Source organism: Melopsittacus undulatus, chromosome 5, assembly GCF_012275295.1.
Source record: "Melopsittacus undulatus isolate bMelUnd1 chromosome 5, bMelUnd1.mat.Z, whole genome shotgun sequence".
NCBI classification, from domain to species: domain Eukaryota; kingdom Metazoa; phylum Chordata; class Aves; order Psittaciformes; family Psittaculidae; genus Melopsittacus; species Melopsittacus undulatus.
This window is the reverse complement of record NC_047531.1, coordinates 77,691,826-77,716,939: the sequence shown is the minus strand read 5'-3', so window position 1 is coordinate 77,716,939 and position 25,114 is coordinate 77,691,826. Positions and strand designations below refer to the sequence as shown.

Here is a 25,114-nt window from a genome sequence, read left to right as displayed (position 1 = left end):
TCTCTGAACGAAGTAATTTTTATTCATTTCCTGTAACTCTTTGGACAGATGTTACTCGGCTGGAAAGACAGTGCTTGTTTTCCTGACCCCATGAAATAAACCCAGCATGAGCGAAAGGAATCTGGACTCCAACAGCTACTGATGCTCCCGATTCACAGCACAGACACCAAATGGACATTAAATATCTAAGTAAACAAGTATATGTTTCACTGCCTTTTGCAGCACACTGGTCCAGTTACATACACCAGTTGTGTTCTTAGAGATGAAAAATTTGCAGATCTATTTTCACATCTGTTCAACAGTGTCTTCTCCCCAGGATGCTAGAAAAGCAGCTATTTGCCATACTAACTTATGTACCTGTCCATGCTGGAAATCTACCTACTAAGAGAGGCCTAGCATTACCAAACTCAATTAGCCACACAGTTGAAAAGAGACCTGCTTTTAAAACACATGTACCTTAGGGCACCTTGTTAACACAGTAACAAGGATATACCTCAACTATGTTTGACTGATTTCCTGGGGTACAATCCAGACATGGCAACAAGAAGCTGCAAGCCTTATTCACGTACCCAGATATTCAAGGAATGTGATGAGTTCTGTGATGCTGTAGTTACACTGCTACCGGTGTTTGGGTAGCCAACAACAGCCAATTTAAAGCTAGATCCTCCTTTTTTACACCACAGACACTCCAGTGCAGAAAGTATTTCTACTTAATTTGAAAGATGATTTTGCAGTATTAATGTGAAAAGTACTGTGAAAAGTACTGAACAGAGCAAAACTGGCTCATTCTTAGGTTTCTCATACTAGGAGCACACGTCCAGATTGCAAGATGAAAAGCTGCTACAGCTGCAGCTTCATAAACAGCTGGGCTAATCGAATAGCTGGCTGTTACAAAGAGAAGTTCTCATTTTCCATGATCCTTCTCCCCATACTGGATCCAGGATTGTTCAGACCTATGAGCTGCTCCAATTCCCTAAGCAGCAGAAAATTGCCCATTCTAGGGGGTGCCTGGTTGTTTTTCAGCTTGATATTCTTCCATATTAGAGAACTAAAGCGGCTCACAAAAGGCCTACCCTATCCCATCAAACTGCAGCCTGCAGTTATCCTGCAGTAGACCTAAATTCTGTCCATTCCTGAAAATGTAACTTGGTAGAAAACAACACCTGCAGAGGAGCACTGCTGAAATTATCTGTTTCCTTTGACTTGCCTGATTAGCAGCCTTACTCACCAATTATCTGGCGGACGTTTGTAGCTTTCAGGCCCATCAGATCAGGCAGCTGATCTATGATGATCTCTCTCTCCGCTGTGTGCTTATGCACCCGTTCAATACTGCGTCTTTGCCAGTCTGTCCAATAAACATAGTCTCCCAACAGTGTGAATCCAAAGATATGAGGCAGCTTGTCCTCCACCAGAATTCGTCTCCCCGTTCCATCAGCATTCATGACCTATGGATATACACAAACTTATTACACACAGCAAATAAATCTGTCACAGTTTCGCAGAGATTGATTAACTAGCTGCTCCACACTTAAGACTTCAAACTAAAAAATAACCTTCTGGTCATTAAAATGCTATCAATGTTACACAGGGGTCTACTGAAAAAACAAAACTATTTCAACAGGTACTTATTCTAAAAGCTAAGGAGGATCCCTCATGTATAAGGTTAGTTTTGTAAGCAGAGCATAATGTGAAATTATGACACAACATTTCTTATATTTGCTGTAGGAGCTAATATTATATGTGCCTGTTAAGATGTTGTCTCTCTCTCGTTTCTGACTTGTCTCTTGGTTTAGTTTTAAATGGGAGACGCTGTTTTACACAAATAAAGACAGGCTTACAATGTGAAGGAGTCCTGGTTTAGCATCTTGTAGTCCACAGCCACTCCCAAGTGAGCTTTGCCCAAATTACAGACTGCAGTAAGAGGAGGCACCACACAAATTCTGAGCAAAGAGTCAAGAGGATCTACAGATTTCATTTGTATTCCCAAATCTGAACAAAGAACCAGTTCTACATTCCTCTAAATCAAGTTCGGTATTTTCTGTGCTAGAAGGAACAGTAATAGTCTGTAAATAATTGCATGCCTTTGATCAAGACACTGGAATTTACTGTGTCGTTTTTCTCTACTGCTAAAAAGAAGTAATACCCAAGTTCCTCAAAAAGGCACTGAAAGGATTAATTAAACATATGTATGCATGATCAAGTGATCAAGTACCTTATGAATGCCAAGTATTATTATTAAAAGTACCATACTGACAGAAATGAAGAGTCCTGTTTTAAGCATAAAAAATGATTCAGTACTGCAATTTTATAGAAAAGTTCCTTGTAAGGTATTTCTGCTTGTTTCAAGTTTACAGCATGTAATAAATAAATCCCACCCTACAACCTTAATATAAAAACTTCCCAAAGCAGTGGGATTCACAAAATTCAAGGCAGCATACCAATCCCTGAGACATTACAACATCCTTCCCACTACCCAAGAATGTTCCAAGTTAAAGACTGGGGGAAAAAAGTGACTTATTAAATCACTGTTTTCAAATCTCACTCATTTGCCTTGTGGAATTAAGATACCATAGACAAGTCTGTATGATTTCCTATTCTTCTCATGGCTGAAACCCAAAGACTTGTGCAATGACAACCTTGAGGATCAATTGGTTTAGTAACTCTGGCTAGAGGGATGAAGTCTTGTGGTCAGAAGAATTTCCTATCTCATGAGAAACGAGAAGGCTAGTTTGGAACAACTCCTACCTTTTGTCTACCCAAGTACAGATGGGGAGGGAGGAAGTAAATATACAGAGAAACAGAACTGAAACCCCTAGCTTTCTCAGCATACAATATAATGTGCACGTTAATAAAATGCATTAAGTTCACTAAAAAAGTGGGAGAAAATGCTATAATCTTCACAATAATCCAAGATTTCCTTAAAACTATTCCCTGTCATAAACTTCCTGAGTGTCCTGGTTACTGGATTTACTCTCAGGACATTAGAAAGGGAACAGAATCTTTATGTGCACATGAAAAGGGGTCTGCATACTTGCTGATTTGCAGAAATAAGCTTTAAATTTACTTTTTTTACAAAAGCTCATGATTACTCTGTGGAATTGGCTTACCAAAAACCTCTTCAGTCTAGTAGCATACACAGCACATTTCCACAAATGCACTAATGCACACTCATCACAAAAGTAAGATGAGCATTACTTGCTGAAACGTTTTTGGTTTTTCCTCTCCATTCTCACCGAGATCCTTTAGAAAGTCAAGCATGGTACTTGCAACTTCACTTCATATTATGGTGCATTTACCATCCTAAAGCTGTAACTTATGTCCTTTACACTGATAACTAAACCTAAACATAGCTTTTCCTATCACAGATTGTTTAGCTGGGCTCAGAGCCCAGCATAATTGCCTAATTCCTGGACTTCCTTTTGAAAACAGCCCTGCTATTGCATTTATTCTGCTTCAGATAATTCAGCATCTGCTGGCTCTCCCAATTACTAGCAGCATGATTCCTACACTCTGTTTTGATAAATGATGTTGCTAAACAAGAGACTAATGTCTAACTTTAGCACCAGTGACACAAATTTAACATCTGTAAGATAAACTGTGAGTTACAGTCCTTAAGCCCACCATTCCTTCAAGGAACTGTCACCAGGCAAAACTGGACTTCCCCTTTTGTCTACCACCCCTTTTCTAACCATTACACAGTAATTTTAAGTTTCTGTGATGATTTCTTTTCCCCTCCCCCTTAAGCTACAGAGATAAGCCATTTGCTTGCAGCTAATTAATACATGGCAATTAGTGCCTGCTAAGCAGACCAAAAAGATACACAGAATGGATGGATGTTGCAAAGTGAGTCAACTAAAACCACACAGTAATAAACAGTAAAACATCACTATCACAAAGCAGTATCTTTAGATACTATGCTTTTTGTCTTGTACTTATAAAAGGAAGAAAATCCTACATTTAAGGGAGTGCTTAACCACTGGCAAAGAGATTTAGCTGGAAAGTGTATGGTGCAAGATGAACTTTCCTTGGCAAACTTTTGGGGAGCTGTTCAAATAAATTTCTCTTATACTGGAAGAAAGCCAGGAAAAGAGAAGGTAGCACTTAAGGATGAAGTACCTGCTTTTAATTAATTTTTGCTTTGTCACATACAGGTTATTTTGAAAGAGTTTTTATGTTAGACAAAACAGGCGCCTATCTGAAAGTACTTACACATACCTGACATCCTACTCCCACTACAATCTTACCTGGGCACATGTGTGCAACATTATTTAGTACAAACATCTGCTCACTAGCAGCCAGGTACTACAATATGAATAGTTCCATGGCACCACATTGTCTACACTCACTTTGGCCATATTTTAGAAGATTTGAATAGAATTTCATCAGTACTACAGAACCAAACAGTCTGGTGTAAGGCAGAAGGAAAGTGGCAAGGGTTAGGGTCATCACAGGGAAGCCTGCCCCACAGAATCCCCCCTAAAAAAACCCCTACCTTCTGCTGCTATGAAGCAGGGTCTGCCTTTATGCTGCTTTTAACCACAATGTGGTGTGGGTTTCAGATTTTGAGGCCATTCTGAATACTGCAAACCACAGTGAGAATATAGGCTACAACAGGAAACAGATGTGGTGCAACCACAAACACCACCTTTAGTGAAATAGCGAGTAGTTCTATGGGAAAAAAAAAGTAGTACAAAAATTAAATGGCCTCAGAAAAAATATGAGATATCCTGCCTGTAGGAGAAGGGCTTTGCTTATCCTAGAACAGTAATGAATGCAAACCTATGGTCTCATGAAAATACAGCTTCCTCAAAATAAATGAATTAATCCTGAAAATGTGGCTCCAGTTTAAGATGCTGCACTTAACGGTGAGCAGGAACAATAAAATAACAACTCTGAAGCATTACTTCTCTTTTAAAAGTTACAGACTGGATTGCACAGTGAAATATTCTAAGGGTCTTCCTTGCTGTCAGATAGCCTGGATTCAATTCACTCTTGAATACCAGTAATAACTGTGATAAATAGGCTAATGCAGTGAATTTTCCTTTTTGATAATCTGGGATTTGAACGCACAGTAGTTTACACTTGTCATTTGATCGGTTTAAGCCTAGAGCTCAATCATTATACCTATCCCACTCGTGGAAAAACTCTCTCTTCTCTCTCTCTGGTGAGAGCTTGTGCTAGAACCCTGGCAAAGCTATACAGACTAGTGGTCAGCTCAGGTCTAGTGGACCAAAGTCAGTGCAGGCTAGACAGATGTACACTACTAACTCACATCCACAGCACTGAGGAGATGCTAATAATACAAACCTTCTGACCCTATTAGGCCATACTTAGATCAATATCAAACATAAGACCAGTTCTACAAGGTACCAGAGAGCCTAAGGACTGATGACTCCCAGAGCAAAAGATGGCACACAGCCCTGGAAAGAACATACTTGGCAATGTAAACCTGGGAGGCTGCCAGACAAACCTGGTATAACTTACTTGTAATTAAACCTAGTGCCATAAGCAGGGTGACAGCGTGCAAACCATAACCTTCCATCTTAAGTCACGAGCACTAGCCCACTCTCCCAGCCTGTTCAGGTCTCTCTGGAAGACAGCTTTCCCTTCTGACATGCTCACCTCATCACCTAGTTTAGTGTCATCAAGAAACTTGATGAGAGAGTTTTCAACCCCATTACCCGGATCGTTTATGAAGACAGAACAAAGGGGAACGGCTTTAAACTGAATGAGGGTAGGTTTCTGGTCAAGTGGAAGATGTCCCTGCCTGTGGCAGGAGGGTTGGAACTAGATGATGTTTAAGGTCATCTGAATCCAAACCATTCTATGATTCTACATTGAACAGCATGGGACCCAGTATCCATCCCTGGAGGATTCCACTTGTGACACCTGCCAGCTTGAGTAAAAAGCACCAGTCACCACCCTCTGAGTGCAGCCTGTACACCAGTTTTCTACCGAGATCACGGATTATTCAATGAGTCTGTATCTTGATAGTTTGTCTAGGACAAGGCTGTGGGAAAATGTCAAATGCTTTGCTGAAGGCCAGGTAAATAACATCCACTGCTCTCATATCGACAGGAAACATTTTGTTGTAGGAGGTGATCAGGCTGGTCTGGCACTACATGCCCTTGGTAAGTTTGTGCTGGCTTTTCCCAGTCACCTGCTTCATTTGGCTCGCAAGTTTCTAGAACTCTTTCCAGGGGCTGAAGAAGCATCAGTAAGACTAATGGGCCTGTAGTTTCCTGGGTCCTCTTTTGGATGTAGTTATAAATAATCAGGGAACAGGTTAAGTATCATAGATGCTAAGCTCTCTTTCAGGATGACTGCAATAGAGGAAGTACATTAACAATAAAAATTATAAACAATGGCTTGTAACTCTGTATCTTCAGAGAACTGTCAATTCCTTACAAGAACGGAATAGGCCTCTGTGTTGGACTGAAAGCCTCCAGCTACAATACAAGATGTTGCCAGAACTTTATAAATTTCACAGACAGGCACATCAGTAAAACAAAGCCCCCAAAACCAAACACAAACAACTTCCTCTTGTAAAATCCATAAACTGCTCTATTTTCATTTACAAACATCTTACAATGAGGTAACTTGATCCTAAGCCCTGATTTTTAAATTTGACAGCCAATTTTTGGACAAACAAGAGAGACTCATCCATCTACTGGTTCCTGAACTTCAGCACCTTTACCAGTACCCACTTACTGATCCTCAGAGAGGCCAGGAGATCCCACTTAATATACAGAACCTCAATTGCCCTGCTCAAGTACTACTGCTATCAATGCACTAGGCTCTACAAAACTTCTAGCAGGGACCACAGCTGGAATTCATCTCTCCCCACTGACTCACAGTAAGGATACAATTGCAGCAGTTATCTTCCTTCTGAAAGGATAAGGAATAAGAGACTGTTCTGACTTGGTGGCAGTGCTCTGCATGTCACGTGTCCCACAAATGCAGACCACACTAGCTTGTTTCTTTGGTACATGTTGAAATATACTCTCAGATATACAGTTTATCTTAAAGCATGGGGAAAGAAAATCCCAGCCATTTGGCATGGACTTAAATGAAAGAAATGTCACAGAAAAGGAAAAGGTAAATTCCTGAGCAGTCCTTAAACTCTTGAGTTATTCTGATGACAAGCTGGGCTTCTTGCAGGAGTTTGAGAGGCAGCAGAAAAGCATCAGAAAGCATCACCATTTTCAATACGGTCACACTAACGCACTCTAAGAATAGATACAACTAAAAATAAAATGGTGAATTTCTTATGAGTTTGATCATTATCACTGATCCGCATAAGATGAATTCAAAGTAGTATTGCTGTGAAATACTGAATTCAACACATATATCCCAGATATTTCAACATACCATGGAAAACAAATCTTGAATGAGGCTTGCATTATACCTGACATAGTTTAGGAACAGTCAACGCTTACTTACTTCAGCCCTGATTATCCTGAGATAAATACTTACATGTGGTGTTTGCCTGATTCAACACATACTGACTCAGTTCACAAGACTACTAATCAAGGATATGACTGTTCATCTTCCACCTAAATGTACATGAATCTTACTATATCAGAAAAGTGAAAAACACTCATTAAACTTCTTTGGTTAAGGGAAAAAAGAAAACTAGAGCAGCATGTCTCTTAAGAACTTTAAAAGAGAGCTAGACTGCCTTCCAAAGATTACATTAGCATTTTTTTTTCAGGCAATGTTTGATAATTATGTATTATCAATTTTCTTGTTTAAGCAACATGAATAGAATGGACCAGAATGATTCTACTGTTATGGCTACAGTAATATCAAACAACTAACACATGTATCTTCTATAGAACAGCAGCGCTGAAGAGAAGAAAAAAGGAACACCTTGTCTAAATTTCCAGTTTTATCAGTCTTCCCCTCTAAAAGAGGAGTCCTGATCAACTATACTCCCTCTGAATAACAATCAAAACTTTCAACTCAGCTTGAGGAAATTATTCTGTCAGTGTAATTAACTTAGTGTTAACAGCATTTCCCCTCAATTCCAAAACATTAAGGAATGTCAGATATGAAACAGGAAGCCATCTCTTCACTGCAGGGAAATCCTGAGAAATCAGCAGAAGGGATAGCTGGAATTATATATTTGCTTCAGAAACCAACTTCCTCCAGCCAACTCCACAATTTCTTACTGTTAATTGTTTTCTAATAGCCATTACCAATTTCTAATTTAACAGTTCCCCAGCACCCTCAATTTCCTTTTCAGCCCTAATAATTTTCCCAAAGAATTCAAAATATAGTTTTCCTGAGCATGGATAATATCCCTAATAGGACTGCAGTGACAATAAATACATAAAAACAGAATGGAGATTTTAATTTCATAAATACCCTTTCTACCATGCTACAGACACTGTTATAAGCTCATTTCTTTCACAATAGGACAACTTTCTCAGCTCCCAGATCAATCAATTCCAACAGCAGAAATGTTTTCTCAGTGATGGAATTTAATTTTAGAAACAATTGGTTGGGTTTGCAATGAAACAGCTCAAGTCAGGTATAGTGACAAGAAGGCAAGGAAATGAGTTTAACACCATTGTGACAATCAAACATGTCATCTCCTAGGCAGTCTCATGCAATACAAAGAACCCCTGCATATGTAAAGAATGGTCCAAGACAAAAAAATTGAGCTGAAATGATGAAGGGAATGAGAACAGAGGTTTTCACAGGAAAGAGAAAAGAAAGAGGCTTCTCTGAGAAGACTGAATGCTAAAACAGGTGAATAAAGATGCTTGGCTATGAAAATTAATTTTGGTACATTAATACACAGGATGGAGTGGCAGAAGAGTGTGTTCTGTTACATGGGCATAGGCTATAGGAGTACAGAGGAAGCTAATTACGTTGATCTTGCAACTTTCCATTTGTCAAGTCCTACATTGCAGGAAGCAAAGGAGACCAGCCAAGACCAACCTGAACCCTCACAGTGGTTTGGGGGACAATTTTATGAGATTAAGTTCAGCAACACAACCTCTAATGCTCTTGCACATGGGCAAAAGCCTCTGTTATTTTGGTGGCAGTAAGCTATTAGATTGATTCTACTGCTCCCTTTGCTAAATCACTTTAATTCCAAGTGTCTGCATGTCCAGATTGGTCTTCCACCGTATGTATTTACCTGCCTACTAGAAGTTACTCAGTTTATTATAATCCTTTTCTCACAGACCTTTGTGAAATTGTATCATCATGAATAGTATCAGACAAAAAGTTTAGGTTAGGACTAAAATACCTCAGAGTGAAATAAAAAGCCTTTGTGAGGAAAGCTGAATAATTATTGAGAGGGATCACAAGGTCACCTGAACGCTTCTGAAGAATCCCAGCTCCAAGATCAGTACAAACTTTTGTGCAGTACTGCAACTAAGCTTTGGGGAAAGCAAAAAAATCCCAGGCAGGATACTGGAGGGTAAGGGATAATAACAGACTGACAAACAGTACTCAGTTCAATCAGAAATGCAGAAGATGGCTCAATATCTCTTTCCATCATTCTCCAACTTGCCATCAAAGGTTACTTTCAGTATGTTTGACTCAGTGAAGTCAGATGATCTAGTTGGTTTAGTTTGAGGGATTTCTGTGTTTTCCCTTGGGTAAGTCATACTGACTACGCATTACTTTCTAGACGAGAAAACAGCATAAACTAAAACACCATTTCCTAACTCCAATGGGAAAAATCTAGGAAACATCTATGACACATTAGTGGGATCCAGTCAGCTCCATGCTGAGCCACTGGGAGCCAGGAGATTTACAGAGCTATAATTAGCAAAATGGGACTACGCATCTATTAGCTAAGCTTCTAAGAAACATCACTGAATTTCCAATGTGCAAAGCCTCAGCTAAGCTGCAGGGATGTAAGCAACAACCAAGTCTGAGAGAGCTAAACTTCTGCCACTAACAATAACGTACAAAAAGGTTACAGAAGCCAGCACGACCTTCTGCTCAAACGTATCCTGAGTGTGAGCATCTGCCTCTGACTGCTCCAGGCTCTCCTTAAGAGTTAAGAGAAATGAATAGCTGCTTTTAGTGTACGACTAATCCAATCTATTCTAAACATTTATTTTAGGGTAAAGCAAGACACACGGCAGAAGTGCTGATTTCTAACATTTTCTATAAAGGCAACTTACTGAGCTGGAGGTATCTACATCTCATTAGATAAAAACCACCCACAGATTTCAGGGTAAAAAGTGTATCTGTGACACAAGAACCATTTTAAAACTGAATGCTGAAGTCTTCTGTAATATCACATCTTTTTTAGGGCAGTAATTTCATTTCTTGGAAAAATACCATGCTTGGTATGCAGATACAGAGTTATGTTACTCTTGGACAAGAGTTCTGGCTGTATCTACCCAAAACCTTCCCTCGGTATCCTCTTTCTGTTGTTAGGTGCCAGGAATCTCTCCCTGTTCCAGTAAGTATGACAGCAGATCCCTCAGGACTTCTCTGAGAACTCATCAGCACAAACAGTTTATAGTGGGTATTGCAATAAACATTTCAAATTTTAGTTTATTTAGGTCTTCTGTTTATCAAAAGGAATAAACAGTTGACTTTTTAATGTTCCTAAACTGAAATCAACATGGATGTTAAGCATGTTTCTTCTGTTTTACTTTTACAGTAGAACACTTCGAACAGCTGCAAAAGGTACATGCCTAAGTGAAAATTCTGTAGCACCATGTACAAAAGCCAAAGCAAGAAAGGAATTCAATTTTTTCAACTTTTTATTCTTTTTTGTTTTCTTAAATAAGAACAAATTCAGAATGTCAGGAGATCCTGGCTCAGCATTTGGGGTCCACAGATATGAAGTTACTCAAATTCTTGTATCTGACTTTTTGACAGTAAAGAGACTGTACCAGTATGTGATCTGCGGCGGTCATTCATTTGCTTTGTAATATAGCTTTCCTACCTTGGTCTGTATAATGAAATTTAATTCTTCCTTCAGTTCATTCAGAAGCTCAAAAGAAACCTCCCAAATGGGAATTATAGAAAGTATAAACTATTCTATGCTTTTGCTGTTGTTTGAGGAGGTGTTTTTTGTCATTTTTTGGTTTAGGTTTTCATTTATTTTCTAAAGAAGCCCTTACTCTACTACTAATTTTAAAGTGTATATATACATATACATATATATGTTTTCTCTTAATGTAGGCCTAGCAGGTGTTAAGAAATAGCTGCAAATTCCCTGACAAAGTATGTGTTACAGTTCTGAAACTGGGATGGAGTAGAGGGATCTGCCCTTACCTTCTGCAGCACATACTTGCTGTTCTTTGCTGAATGAAGCTCCCAAGTGCCACAACTATCCCAACCGATGGACAAAGAAATGTGGCCAAAATTAAACAGCGAAGCAACTTCAACTATCTTACCTCTCATACCTGCAAAACCTTAATGCAAAGTACACAAAAGAAGCAGTGTTGAACAGCTAGGAATTCAATGGTTTCTGCTTCTCAGTTGTCAAATCTCTGCTTCAAAGTAGGGTGGATGGGGTAGGATCAGTAATCAGGCTTGGTAAGTCATCAGCATTTCACAATACAAAGACTAATGCTGCGACACAGAATTTCTCAGTCAGAAAATAAATGGTGAATGCTTAGAAAACAAAAATTCCTTATTAGGGTGGCAGCAAAATTGAGGGAGTTGTCATCAGAGGAAAATGTAGCCCTGCAATTTCAGGATTAGAATATGAATTAGAGCATTCTCTGGATGCCAAGCTATTAGCTCCTAGGTCAAAGACAAAAAGGTCCTCTCTGTTCAAGATTTTTGTGCTCAAAAAAGTCTTAGCAGCATCTGCTTTCTGTTGTCCGACAAGGCTGGCTTCCGAAGACTTATGCGTACTTATTCTGAAAAACAGCAGGATATAAGACTTTCCATATTAATCATGAGGATTAGAGACAGTAATGCCAGGCACAGCTAATAGATTTGGGAAGGCAGAAACACTTCAAGTTAGAGCTGCACTCAAAAATCACTAGATAATGGTGGTTCTGTTTAGGAGGCAGAGAGTCCTTTCTTTAAACTCACCACTAGTAGGTGTAAGTGGGTGTCATCTCTGTTTCTGAGAATGGAGAATAGGAAAGAAAATTAATAAAGAAAAATGAAGCAAAAAATGGTGAAAAATGGTGAGAAATCAGCCATATCACCGTTATTTCCTCCTAATGCACACAGCTACACACACACACAGCCATTTATAATTGCTTTATCAATATGAGCTTTGCTGACCATTTTAAATCCAACCTATGTCTTAAAACAGGTAGTGTACGTGCTCAGAAGACAAATAGTCACTTGAGCAGGAAAACATAAGACCAATTCAACAGAGCAGATCATACATTTTTAACCTCATAGCACGGCAGGAAAATGCTTTAAACCTGTAGCAAGTCAATGAGAAATCTTCCCTACTGGTAAGCACAATAGCAGCCATCCATTTCAATAGAAGTTTATCAGCAGTGAAACCTGACCGAGATAAATGACGAAGCTGTTGAGCCACAGCCTGCTTCTGCCTGCTGCAGGCTGCCAGATAAAATGGGAACAAAAGCTCCCCGCTGTACCCCCTACCCATCTCCATTAACCCCTGCTGATGCTTTATTATCGTCTGGGGGCTCCAGAACAGCATAGCATGAATCAGTGTGTAAAAAATAAATAATAAAAACTCATATGTGGCACAAATAAACCAGAAACATAGCCCTGCAAGAAGCATTCATTTTGGTAGCACTGTAATGAAATATTGGTTATGAGGAATTCCATATACTAAGGGGTGGGGGAAAAATCAGTATGTATGTATAATCATGTATGAAAAACTGCTTAAAAGGCAACAGAATGCAAGTACACAAAGGTGTTTCTTCTGCTTTTACGCTCCCCTCCCAAATATATACAGACACATACAGACGAGGCAGGGAAGGGGGACTTAGTCTGATGTCTTCATGTCCAATTCCAAGTTTCATCTTTTGATCCTGTCACAAATATCCTCCTTGTCGCACCTCCCCCCGTGTCCTTTCTCCAAATATAAGTTTAAGACATTTACTGAAGGTCAAAGTGTCTTCCACTAAACTGATAAACAAGATGGATGGGAAGAGCAGGGAAAGTGTAACAAATCTCCTCGGGATTCACAGTTGCCATAGGAGAGAAAGGCAGTGGGAGGAAAAGGGAAGACTTGAAATGTTAGTAGTATTTTAGCTATCATAGATTTAGAAAGTAGGGAGATTTCTGTACCTACCATAACAAAGCCAATCCTTCATAAAAGGTTACAGAGAGGGCACATGAGATCCTGGGGAAAATTCACTAAGATTCATCAGTAAAGAAACTCACCACTACATTTGCATTACTTAGCACATGAGAGGGAAAAGAAAAAAAGCTACTTTAAACCGAACCTTTCTCTTGGATGAACACTCCCTCTTCATCCTACAGAGCTGTTCCATGCTTTATTAATTACAGAAGCTGCACTGAACTCATGCTCCAATCTACTGCTATCAGAGGTCATAGATTTTCAAACTGTTTCTGCCCCTCTGAAGCACCGTTAGCAAGTTAAGCAAGCAGCAAGAGTACATCTAAGGAAGAACACAAAGTTCTCTCTAAAGCTAACGCAAGCTAACAGAATGACGATTCCCTAGACCATCAAGAAATAGAATGGCCTCAACACAGAAAAAGGGAGGCTGTATGAGTTCAATCCATAGGTCCCACTCCAGTATCCATTCCCATAGAAAAAATTAAAACTTCCATTTACAGGACCGCATACTGAAGCAAACACACTGAAAGTGTTCAAGAAGATTCATTCATTCCACAACAATTTACAGTTCTGTGATTTGTGGTTCAGAAGGCAATTTTATTTTCTAGTAAAATGCAGTGGAATTCCCTTCCACAGACTTACTCAGTCTTCCTAGTAACATGTGTAAGCTTTTAACACCCACCACCAGTTCCACAACTCACCACACGCTGTTTGAAGAATCATCTACTTTTGTTTGTTCGGCACCCATCACCTGCCAGTATTATTTATGAATGGCCAATTTCTTCTAACAAAAAAAGTGTGTGTGGAAAGGTCCTGGTCACCTTATACATAATTTTCTTGATTTTACAGATCTCTGTCACATACCCCTAAATTAACTAATAAGGAAAGTAAAAATCAAATCCACATATAAAATCCAAAAACACCAAAGAAAAACTGCAGGAGAATTTCTTCTCTGTTCCGTTTAGCCAGGCTTTTTCAAGATTTTCTATGCATTACTAAGAGTTAACAAATGTTAACTTCTTCTAAAAAGCAGCAGCAGCAGCAAATCCGTAACTCTAACACTTGGAGCCTCATAGGAAAAAAAAAAAGTAACTAGTGATTCTGAAACCTTAAGATGATAAATCTTCTCTGATGCCCTGCATAGATCTTACATGACAACCTGGAACAAACTCATTCTGCTGGCTCACATTGGTTTGAAAACAATGAAATGGAAACTGTCCCAGCAGACTTTGTGCCAGATCAGATATCTTCTGTCCTGCCACAGACACTGTAATGCTGGCATAAACATTCTATCATGTGTTCTAGCCAGTCTGACAGAATTGCAGCAGTGAGCTCATGCTTGATTGAGATGAAAATTTCTACCACAACCTGATCCAGCATTGAACAGAATTGTTACTAATGAATATGGAACCATGGTCTGAGTAAGACTGAAATGCATGAAAAATTCTCAGTGTTTTGGCAAGCGTGAGAGTGGAGAATGCTTAACTTGCCTTTTGCAAGATATATTCTAAGTCCAAGACAGTATCAGGGCTGAAGTGCCCAATCTGTTATAAATAAATCTCTAAGCACAGCTAAGACACTTACCCCCCTGCTCTTTTCCCAGGGCTGGTATAATGTTAGGTGAATTACAGACTAAAAATCTTGCTTTCAGGACAAAGAAAACTGTGCTCCCTGAGGCTCTCCTGAGGAGTGCTTCAAAGCAACTCACCTTGCAGGGCTGGAGTTCCTTTGACTCTGAAGGAGAACAAGCAGTTACGTGACCTTCCAGTGCAAGAATATGACTTCACATTGACTTATTTGAAGTTATAAATAAAGAATAATTTCATAAGGTTAGAGGAGATAATGTGCTAAGTGCTGAAAATTATTTGCAATGGTCAGGACTACCTAAGGAAAGCTATAATTCATCAAAAGAAAGGTAAATCTACCAAGATACAGCTAAAGGTAGATGGTGTTGCTATATACCACGTAGCAGTCAAGTTCCCCTGCTTCCAGATAAACTTCTGCCTTTTGATAGTAAACCAAACAAATATAAAAAAATATCATTTTCTTCAAACACTGGCAAAGAGGTAATGTCAAATTTGTTCCGTAAATGTGGTATAACAAAATAAACACAAATTTTTCCATGGGAGAGAGAAAAAACCAGCTCTCCCCCCCCCCCTAAGTTTCAGCAGAACATACCAGAAAGAGAGGAAAATCTTTCCCCTTGCTGGAACCCCAATAAAACAAGGGAGATGCAAAGTATAGAGGACTTGTGGGAGTACAAACACCTGAAATGAGATTTATTTCTTTAAAATATGTTCTAGTGCATCTAAGCTGAGCAGTGCAAAGATTTCTTTTTTAACCTACAAACATTGCTCTCAGTAAAAATCTTTTTCCTTGATAATCTAAGAATTGAGTTATTTAACAAATACTAATCACACATTCTTAAAAAGAGAGATCTTCTACATGGATAACATTTCCATTTTTAACGCAGAAAAACAAGGGAAGGACAGTGAGCAACTTGCCCAAAGACACACAAGAAAATTAACTGTTTCTCAAAGCAGAGATCAACCCTTAACCCATTGCCCTTTGGGTTTGTATCTGAATTTGAACACCTAGAAAAGTAGAATAACTACATTCTATAGCTCCATGGAGTTAAAAATGCAGATGCAATTACAAACCTCTATTTTGTCTGTTTTGGCATCTCCCCAGTATATTTTGTTTTCTGCGTAATCCAGTGCTAGTCCATTTGGCCAGCCGAGCGAGGTATTCACCAGCACAATTCTGTCTGAGCCATCTAGTGCTGCCCTCTCAATCTTTGGCATTTCTCCCCAGTCGGTCCAGTACATGTACCTGCAAAGGAAACAAAATCCTAAGAACTCTTATTGATCCAAACTTTCAATATTCATAGAATCATAGAATAGTTTGGCTTGGAAGGGGCCTTAAAGCTCACCTAGTTCCAGCCTCCTGCCATGGGCAGGAACACCTTTCACTAGACCAGGTTGCTCAAGGCCCCATCCAACCTGGCCTTGAACAATGCCAGGGATGGGGCAGCCACAGCTTCTCTGGGCAACCTGTGCCAGTGCCTCACCATCCTCACAGTGAACATTTTTTTCCTACTATCTAATCTAAATCTCCCCTCTTTCAGTTTAAAGCCATTCCCCCTTGTCCTATCTGTATATACCCTTGTAAAAAACCCCTCTCCAGGATTCTTGTAGGCCCTTGTAGGTATAGAAGGGCTGCTCTAAGGTCTCCCCAGATCCTATTCAAATAGCTTCTTCTGAACTGCTGTCTCCTGAAACCACACTGCACATGGAAAAGTACATTTCAAACCAAATATATTTTCTTATGTAAGTAAGGATGCCCTAACCATTCAAAAGCACTGGCATATAAACACGCTGTCCCTTTACACCAAACTCCCCTATCAGCCTGTCCAGCAAGACAGCATAAACAGTGTTATTAGCTAAACAGATCCATCTAGGCCACAAAAATTTTTTTACACAGGATAATAAAACACAAAGATGACTACACTGGTGGTCAAAATAGAGCAGCAGTCCCTGTGCCTCAGCGACTTCACTTGAAAGAATACCAGTATTTTCATTTTGAAGGCCCAGAAATTTATCACTGCATTCCATTATCTACATATACAGATAGACAGAGGTATCTTCTTTACATGACTAATATACAAAAAATACTCATGAGAAGCTCCTCACCCAACCATAGGATCCAGAACAATAGCTCGGGGTTCTTCCAAATCTTCTGATATCAAGATTTTTCTCATGGTCCCATTAAGCCTTGTAACTTCGATGCGGTCTGTGCCAGTATCAGTCCAATACAGATTTCGGGCAACCCAGTCCACTGCAATGCCATCAGGATGTGCAATCTGTGCTGTGACAATAAACTGACTACCTGACCCATCAATGAATGAGCGGCGGATGGCCCTAACTTCATCATCAGTCCAATAGATGTAACCTTCTAGAGGATCGAAGTCAATGGCGATAGCATGGCGGATATCCTCCAGTGGCAAAACAATGTCTGTAAAATCTGGCGTGTCTAAGGAAATTCTCCTCAGATCTGTCCGGCGTGCTAGAAGCAGCAGTTCAGTAGCACCTACATGAACAAGGCAAAAACACAATCATCTTACAAACACTGTGCAGTAGCCTGCAAATAGTGAACTAATTTTAGAACAAGCTAGTCCAGCTGCCTTGATTTCACAGGACCTAACCAAACTGACGGGCACTAGAAAAGAATTCCACTCGGAGGCTTCTAATGTGAGGTTGTTCTTCTGCAGAACAAGTCAGATGTTTTTACAGAGAAAATTCAGTGGTCATTTCCATGACCGAAATGTATTATGCTGGACATGTTTTCTATCCCTGTCTTTCCCTCTAAAGGCACTGAAATGGATACACAGTGACTCTGCTGCTATTTTATGCAAATCAACAGATGGCCTGCAGCCTCTTACATGAAAAATTAATTATATAAATAATTTACTGACTGTTTGCTGTTGTTGATATAGGGACAATCATGACAAACAAGGTGCATGTTTCAACAACATGCTTAGAAGTGGGAAAAATGTAACACACAATGCCAGAAATGAATCTCCTTTGAGAAAGGAGGCATCAGATTTGGGAACTGAAAACTGCCCAGTGACCAGGCAAAGCAGGAGAGCTGTCAGCTTCTCCCATACTCGTTGTGAACAAGTTTATTGAAGACATGAAGATAAATGACAGTGTGTCTTATAAAGTCATACTGAGCTGGAGCATACAAAAGCCTTGCTGGCTTTTAGATCAAAGGTCAGAATCACAATAAATAACTAAGATCAGCCTGCACTGCACAAGATGTTTTCACATAGGGCAACACAAGCTGTTTAATGGTACACGTGCTGGTCATCTGATCAACAACAGATGTACTTATTGTCTGTTCTAATTCATTCTCATTTCAATTTCTATTCTATGTCACTGGATTTCTCTGTAATGAAGGATGAACAACCACCACACCCCATTCCAATTAAACTGGCTTATCAGTTTGGAGTCTCAGGGAGATAAGAGCAGCTCAAGCCTCAGGGAAGCCTGAGCTAAGGTAAAAAATGTGTGCATCCTAAATGCAGGGAAAGTGTGTTGCAATGGCTGCCCTCAAACAGTGAGGGCAAAGGGTTTGGCAGGGACTGATGTAGGTGTGAGGACAAAAGTTGGGGGAGGCAAGGGTGTGGAAGGTTTAGGAAAATAAATACATCAATGCTGCAGTGAAAAAGAAGCAATCGCCAAGCCACCTGCTGTCCATGCCTTGATTTTACAGAGATAGAAATAAGGGCTAGGAGGCTGAAAGAGCAAGAACTAAAGCAAATAGGCTGCTGATGAAGAAAGAATTTGTGTCTGATGCCAATTCTTTTTAAAACAGTCAGTAATTGCTGTTGGTGCTAGATGAAACCTCACTGCATGCCAAACCCTGGAGATGCCAAAGCAGCCATTGCTTCACTTACAGCAAGTTTAACACATTAAAAACATCTAAGACACTTTCACACTGCTGCAAGAAACAGCACCTTTCAGCAACTGAAGTTGAGAATATTATTACAAGTGTTCCTGATTGGTAGTCCACAAGGGATTAAAATCAGCTTTGGGATCCTTTTTCCTACAACACCTTGTGTTCAGAAACACATGCACACACTACCCAATTGTTCTTCTAGTGAATAACCCTTATGCATTAATTAGTATCAGGAAGGGGGAACCTGTAGTTACATGTCTATGCATCCTTCAAAATAATGTAAAGCATGTGACATAGTAAATGGAAAACAGGCACATTAGTAAGACTGTTTTTATAATTACAGAAGCAACTAATCTTGTCACAGTCTATATATACATCTGTATTTGTTACTACTAAGCATATCAAACAATTCTGCATCAAGATACAAGCATTCAGCTGCATTATGGTCATATAAAGCATTAGCACATAACTAATCCCAACAATTTAGGTTCAAGTAAGAAAGAAAACCCTATTACTTTCTTTCTCACCAACTTCACGACCATTTTATCCAACTTATCTTTCAAACAAAATTATAAAAATCATATAAAAAAACCCAAACAGTAATACCTTTTTACCATTCTCTAGTAAAAGTAAGGTTGAACAAGTGCACTAACCTCAGATTTCTAAACAGTTAGAAAGCTGTATGTAGTCTACCACATACAGAAAAAGTGCAATGCATAACTTAAGAATTATTTGTGTGCTCTAGCTGAAGCTGACAGTCATTTTGAAGAACCAATGCCAGGTCCCCAGAAAGACCCATCTGAGTATAACCATGCCTTTGCTGAAACTCACCCTTAAAATTGACCAATTGACCTTCCAATTCTTCTCAAAGATGACTCATTTCGCCAGCTTCAGTATCCTGCTTTCGGGTTGCAACACTGTTCTTCAGTCAAATAACTCACTGGGTCTAAGCTTTAACTGAGCTTTGGGAAATGGCTGGCTTTCAGCTAACCGATGTTGCGCTCTGGATCCCTGAGCTAAGAATTTCATGGTCTTTTATCTCGGGGCTTGACTAACATTCCAGCCCCAAACCAAACACCCTCCCACACCCTGCCAATCAAGCAGTAAAAAGTTTAAAGCTTACTTTAGAGTTATTACCCACCCATTTGCAAACCCACAGCCCAGCTGCTTAGTTAGATCACCAGTCATTCTGCTCAGGAAAAAGAAACGGAGTAGTAGAGAAGCATCTCACTCAAGGTAGGTTGAGGGAAAGATTACTCTGAATGCCTTCAGGCTTGTCCTGACAATAGCAACAAGAGCAAATGCAAGAACTGGGCACGTTTATGGATTGATCTCATTACCACCTTGATAACAGTAAAGGAAAAATAGTGGTCTCAGAACTAAAACAATTTATTCTTGTTGCAAACACCAACCATACAAAGTTTACATGGCTAGGCACTGATCACCACTCAGACTGCTCAAGGTACTCAGGATTGCCAGGATGTAACAGAGCCAATCAATTTTTTCACTTGTATTCTGATGACCAGTTACGATGCAAAGGGTAAAATGTGACAGCAAGGTCTCCAGACTTGCTCACTCCGCCTCTCCAGAAAAACCCTGCCTCTAATTAGGGATGAGCAGGATGGAGAACATCTGGGTATGGAATCATACTTGAAAAAACAGAATGAAGAGGCAGAAAAAGACAATGCAAGTTGTGTGCTAGCATAACTATTTTTTGTTTTCAATATACCAGCACTTACTGGGAGACTGGAATGAGCCATGAACATATGCACCACCTCAATGATTCCAAAAGGTGCATCAAGGCTGCAGCCAAAGCTCTGACCTCACCAGGCATATGCAGACCTGAGGCAGTTTTTCCTCTAGACATCTCAAACTGCACATACAAGGATGAAGTGTCCTAGACAAACACACAAGAGACTTGGAGCAGCATTTACAGCCCATGCTGCAGTCTTCTCTCTCACTACTGGTGAGCTCTACTGCACCCAACATGAATCTCAAATACAGTGCTGGGTTTGAGGGCACAGACCACTAGGTATGCTGGGGTGTGGGCTTACAGCCTTCAAACCACAGTGTATAAAGTTTCCGTGCAGGTAGAGTAAGCATACTGCTGTCCCGTATTTAAAGTCAGGTCCTTCCACCTCCCCTTTGTGCTGGTCTCCTGAATTATCCTAAGCGATTTTAGCAATCCATAATTCATTTAAAAAGCCAACCCTCCCAAACTATTCAAATTGGGAACCAAGCTCAGGATTCTTTTTAGCAGTGCCTCAAGCCATGGGGTATTCAGGCTAGTTAGCAATTTTTCTAAAATCAAGTCCTTTACTTAAGATGTCTAAATATGGACATAAAAGCTTTACTCCAGACTCTTCTTCTTGAGAGCTTTAGCCTACTTTTATTAAGCACTTTGAAAGCTGGGATTACAAGCTCATGGCTGGTGCATTACATTAGTGCTGGAACTAATACTTTGCTCAAGAAGTCACTATTATAAAATCAAAATAATTTAAATCTATGTGCCACTAGGAGTCAAGGGAAGGGGGAGAAAAGGAGAAACAGAGCAAGCATGCAAATACATGCAACAGCATAGCTTTAAAGTCCAGTGTCTAATGCCCTGCTAACCTTCACATTAATTACATCTTCTCAATGATATACAGGCCCCAGTCATTTGTAAGTGACTGAACTTTAAAACTGTCAGTGGTTGCTCAGGCTAGTACAGCTACATATACACACACCCAGGAATTCATACATAAGAAATGCTAGACCTGGGACGTGTATAATGCGTTCTCTGTATCTGAGAGATCAAGATTATTTATACATCCTCAATAGATTTACCACACATTTGACTAAAATATTTCTCTTCTAAATGCCTTTCCTCAGTTGTAAAGTCATTATTGTCAGAGAGTCCTTGATACTACAACAGAAACAAGAATTTTTCATCTAGGCAAGCTCAACCTTAAAATTTGCCTTAGAAGACAAAAAAAAGCATCTGAAATCATGCATGTTTTTCCTCCCTTCAAAATAAATGAAAGAATTTGGATGCTAAATTAGCATCTTGATCTGCACAGTCAAATCAGGATTCTGACTATTCCTGACAAAGCAAATTACCTACTGGGCAGCCCTAAATTGCAAAAGGAAGTGCAAATTTCTGGTTACTGCCTGCAGGCCTAGCAGGGAAATAGGATGTGAGCATCCACAGGTGAAACAGACTCCTTCCTGGAAGAGAACAGCATGGCCAAATCAAGGCTGAAACTGAAGTCTTAAGGAGTGCTTCTTCTACATGAGGAAACTCGCCTGTCCTTGCTCAGTGAAGTCACCACCAGTTTTCTCAGTAGAAACCACATACCTGTACTCGTCATAGCAAATGCAGGAAATAGGTAAAATTCACTCCAGGCAAAGACAGAAGGTGAGCACATGGATAGAGATCTTCAAGCATTAGTAAGAATGTAACCCCAGTGACCAACTTGTAAGACAAACTTGAATTTTCTTGTAAAATGATCAAACAGGTTATTTAAATGTAGCACTGCCAAACTTAAAACAGTCCTATAATACTGAAAAAGAGGAAATCCCAGTATGTCCTGCAGAGAGGGCAATAATTTACCAATAATACGACAACTGTAGGTAAAAGCTGTCTGGTAGAAATGCCTGGGTGCTCAGACAGGATTCTTCTCTTGGTACATTCTTAACTAAGGAATAGCTGGCCACAAAAACTGCTTATTCTGCCTCTCTCCTCTGAGGAACAGGGATTTACAAACTTTCACCTAGGCAGTGGGGGGGCCTAAAAGCTTGCTACAAGCTCATGTCTCAGTTATTAGCTGCTTTGTTTTGTAAGAGGAGTAGATATTAAGACATGAACAACCAGCCAGCACTATCTGCTGTGAGCAAAACAGCTAATTTTATTCCAAGTTATTACCCTTTCCTGAAATACTATGGAGAAGTGTTCCTAATGGAGGGTATTATATTCATAGCTCTCACAAGAAATGGTTACACTCCTCTAAGGTACAATGACAAAACCCCCACAAAAACGGAGAAACTAACACTGGGAGAAAGGGGAGGGAGAAAAGATTTCCTATAAACCAAGATAATCCAAAAATGCTAGGTTGTCATGGAAACTGCTCAGGGAGGGTCAGCCAGCCTCACCTTTGGCTGCAAGGATCATCTGTCAATGCCAAGCACTGCAAACACTGCAAACATCCACTCAAAATTCACCCGTCAAAATCTTTCCAGTCCAGGGCAGCGCTCTCAAAAGCGCAGCACGAAATGAAGTTCCCTCCTCAAAGAGGCTCCTTTCAGCATGAAACAATGTAGTTTAGGAACCAGTCTGATTTTAGTGCACTGAGCATTTTCACCTTTCTTCACCTGTACGTCACCCCTCCCTCCTTCCTTCCTTCCCCACAGTCATGTACATGTGCTAATCACAAATGGAGATTTAATCGCTCAGTGTTTCAGGGTTTCGGCATAATAGATATATGCTGAGAAGATCCAAGGTGAAAATGTTCAGTGTTCAGGGTTCAGCTCTACTTTCACAGCAGAGATAGTAAAAGGCAAGTACAAAGGGAAAAAAAACAGCCTAGAGAAACCAGAACAAACCCCTCCATCCCACACACCTGAAACAGAGAAAATAAAACTTACTTCCCCAGGGTCACTGAGCAGCCTCAGAAAGGAAGGCAACACACAAACACATACAGATTTACATCTCAAAATCTGGTCTGTAGCTAGTCTGACTCTGACTGCCATGCGCTCCTCGCTTCCCCAGATCAGTAATTGCAGCCTTCAGAAGAAAGTCCACTGAATTTCTGCCTTGAAGAGCTCTGGAAGGTTGCACATCACTTGCAAAAGCCCTAACCTAGCACAGGCACCTCTCTTTCAGTGAGAGATGTGAAAAAACAGCCAGAAATAGTCCATTATTTTGGGGTAAGCTCCATGCTGAACATAAAGCTCCCTCATGCCCCCCCCCAAAAGTCAGCTCTGCACAGCATCGAAGTAGGAGCAATGGATCTGATGCATAGTTTGAGCAGGTTGTTTCAGTCGGGTTATGTGCTAATTCACTTCTTAGTCCAAGAAGCAGTGGTATGCAACACTCACTGAGCTAAATAAACACAGACTCCATTTTCTTCCCCCCTTCCCACCCGTCTGTCTTCTCAAAAGGGAAGGTCAAAGTGTTTTGGAAAGACACAATAGCAGAATGGTGGTTAAAATCACAACGTCATATTGACAAGTAGAAGATAAATGTTGTATAAAGGTTTTTGCACACAGATGGACAACATGCTGTAACCACTTTTCTTTGGTTAACAAAATTTCTCATAAAATGGCAACTATATTTTGTGAGCCAAATATACTTTATGGCTGACTGGGAATATACAATGTGACTTCTTGTGTTCAGGGAATGGGAGAAAAGAGCAACAGTTATGAATTCTGAGATATAAGGAATGGCTGAAAAAGTGAACTGATTTGGAGTATCTCCCCATGATAAGTTAGTCCTTTTAGTAAGAGAGGTTTTTGTTTGTTGGGGTTTTTTTCAGGGTTTTTTAATACCATTTCTCTACTTGCCTTTGGTAATCTACTTTGATACTTCGAAAGGTGCCATTTGGCACTTGAGCACAGGGCTGTTAACCTGCTCGGTAGCTTGCTTCCGATATGGGGCTGAAGTTGAGCAGTGAAGCAGGCACTTCTGTGATACAATGACCTGTTCTTTAGTTCAGAGCATGTGGGGACCAAAAGGATACAGTCCTTAGATAAAAAAAAAAAGGAAAAAAATATAAAGTCCTTGGCCCTTTTCCTATCAGCAGTAAGTCAAAGGGAAGCAATTTCTCCCTCTTGATCTCTCCAGGGCTTGTTCCAGCTGTTGTCCTTAGTCCTTCAGCCTCTGCTGCCCTACTGTTCTCCCTCTGCTTGGCAAGCGACCAAACCTTCACCACACCCCGTTCCCAACATGGACTTTTTCTGCAGCTCTGCTTTTGGAAATATGCCTGTATTGGGTAACAACTGCTTTAGGTATCTACTGCCAGAAAGAACTTCAGCTGTGTGTGCCAAGTATCTTTTAAAAAGCATGTGAACTTGTGTCACATTCTGACTAAATATGACCAACCCACATCAGTATTGTTGAAGTTTGTTCCTTGTACTGGCAGAAAAACATCTTGTGCATGTATTGGTAAATTCTTAAAAACGATCCTGCAAGGCTAAAATGGGAACTGCTTTTGAGTTTGTCACATAAAAGCAGCAATTTATTTTAACAAGGTTCACAGAGACACAAATAACCACACAAATATAATCAGCAGAGAGCATGAAATAGCATGAAATTGAAGAAATCACTGAACAGTAGCTGACAAGCCTACAAGAATTTTTAAAATATAACCCCACAATTTAACAAAAATGTCTATATCATTTTATTTAGCCTATTTACAGTAAGCTCTACTGCATCCTTCTGTTTCTTTC

General features: G+C 39.9%; 1 protein-coding gene across 1 annotated transcript in view; it reads right to left on the bottom strand.

Annotated features, from left to right (window-relative positions):
- Positions 1-25,114, bottom strand: part of LRP6 (LDL receptor related protein 6) — a 122,690-nt gene that overhangs the window by 32,869 nt on the left and 64,707 nt on the right. Inside the window, exons 6-8 of the mRNA XM_034063295.1 lie at positions 16,921-17,317; positions 15,889-16,060; positions 1,229-1,445 (exon numbers count right to left, since the gene is read on the bottom strand). Coding sequence (XP_033919186.1) covers positions 1,229-1,445; positions 15,889-16,060; positions 16,921-17,317 — 786 coding nt within the window. The remainder of the gene's footprint in view (positions 1-1,228; positions 1,446-15,888; positions 16,061-16,920; positions 17,318-25,114) is intronic.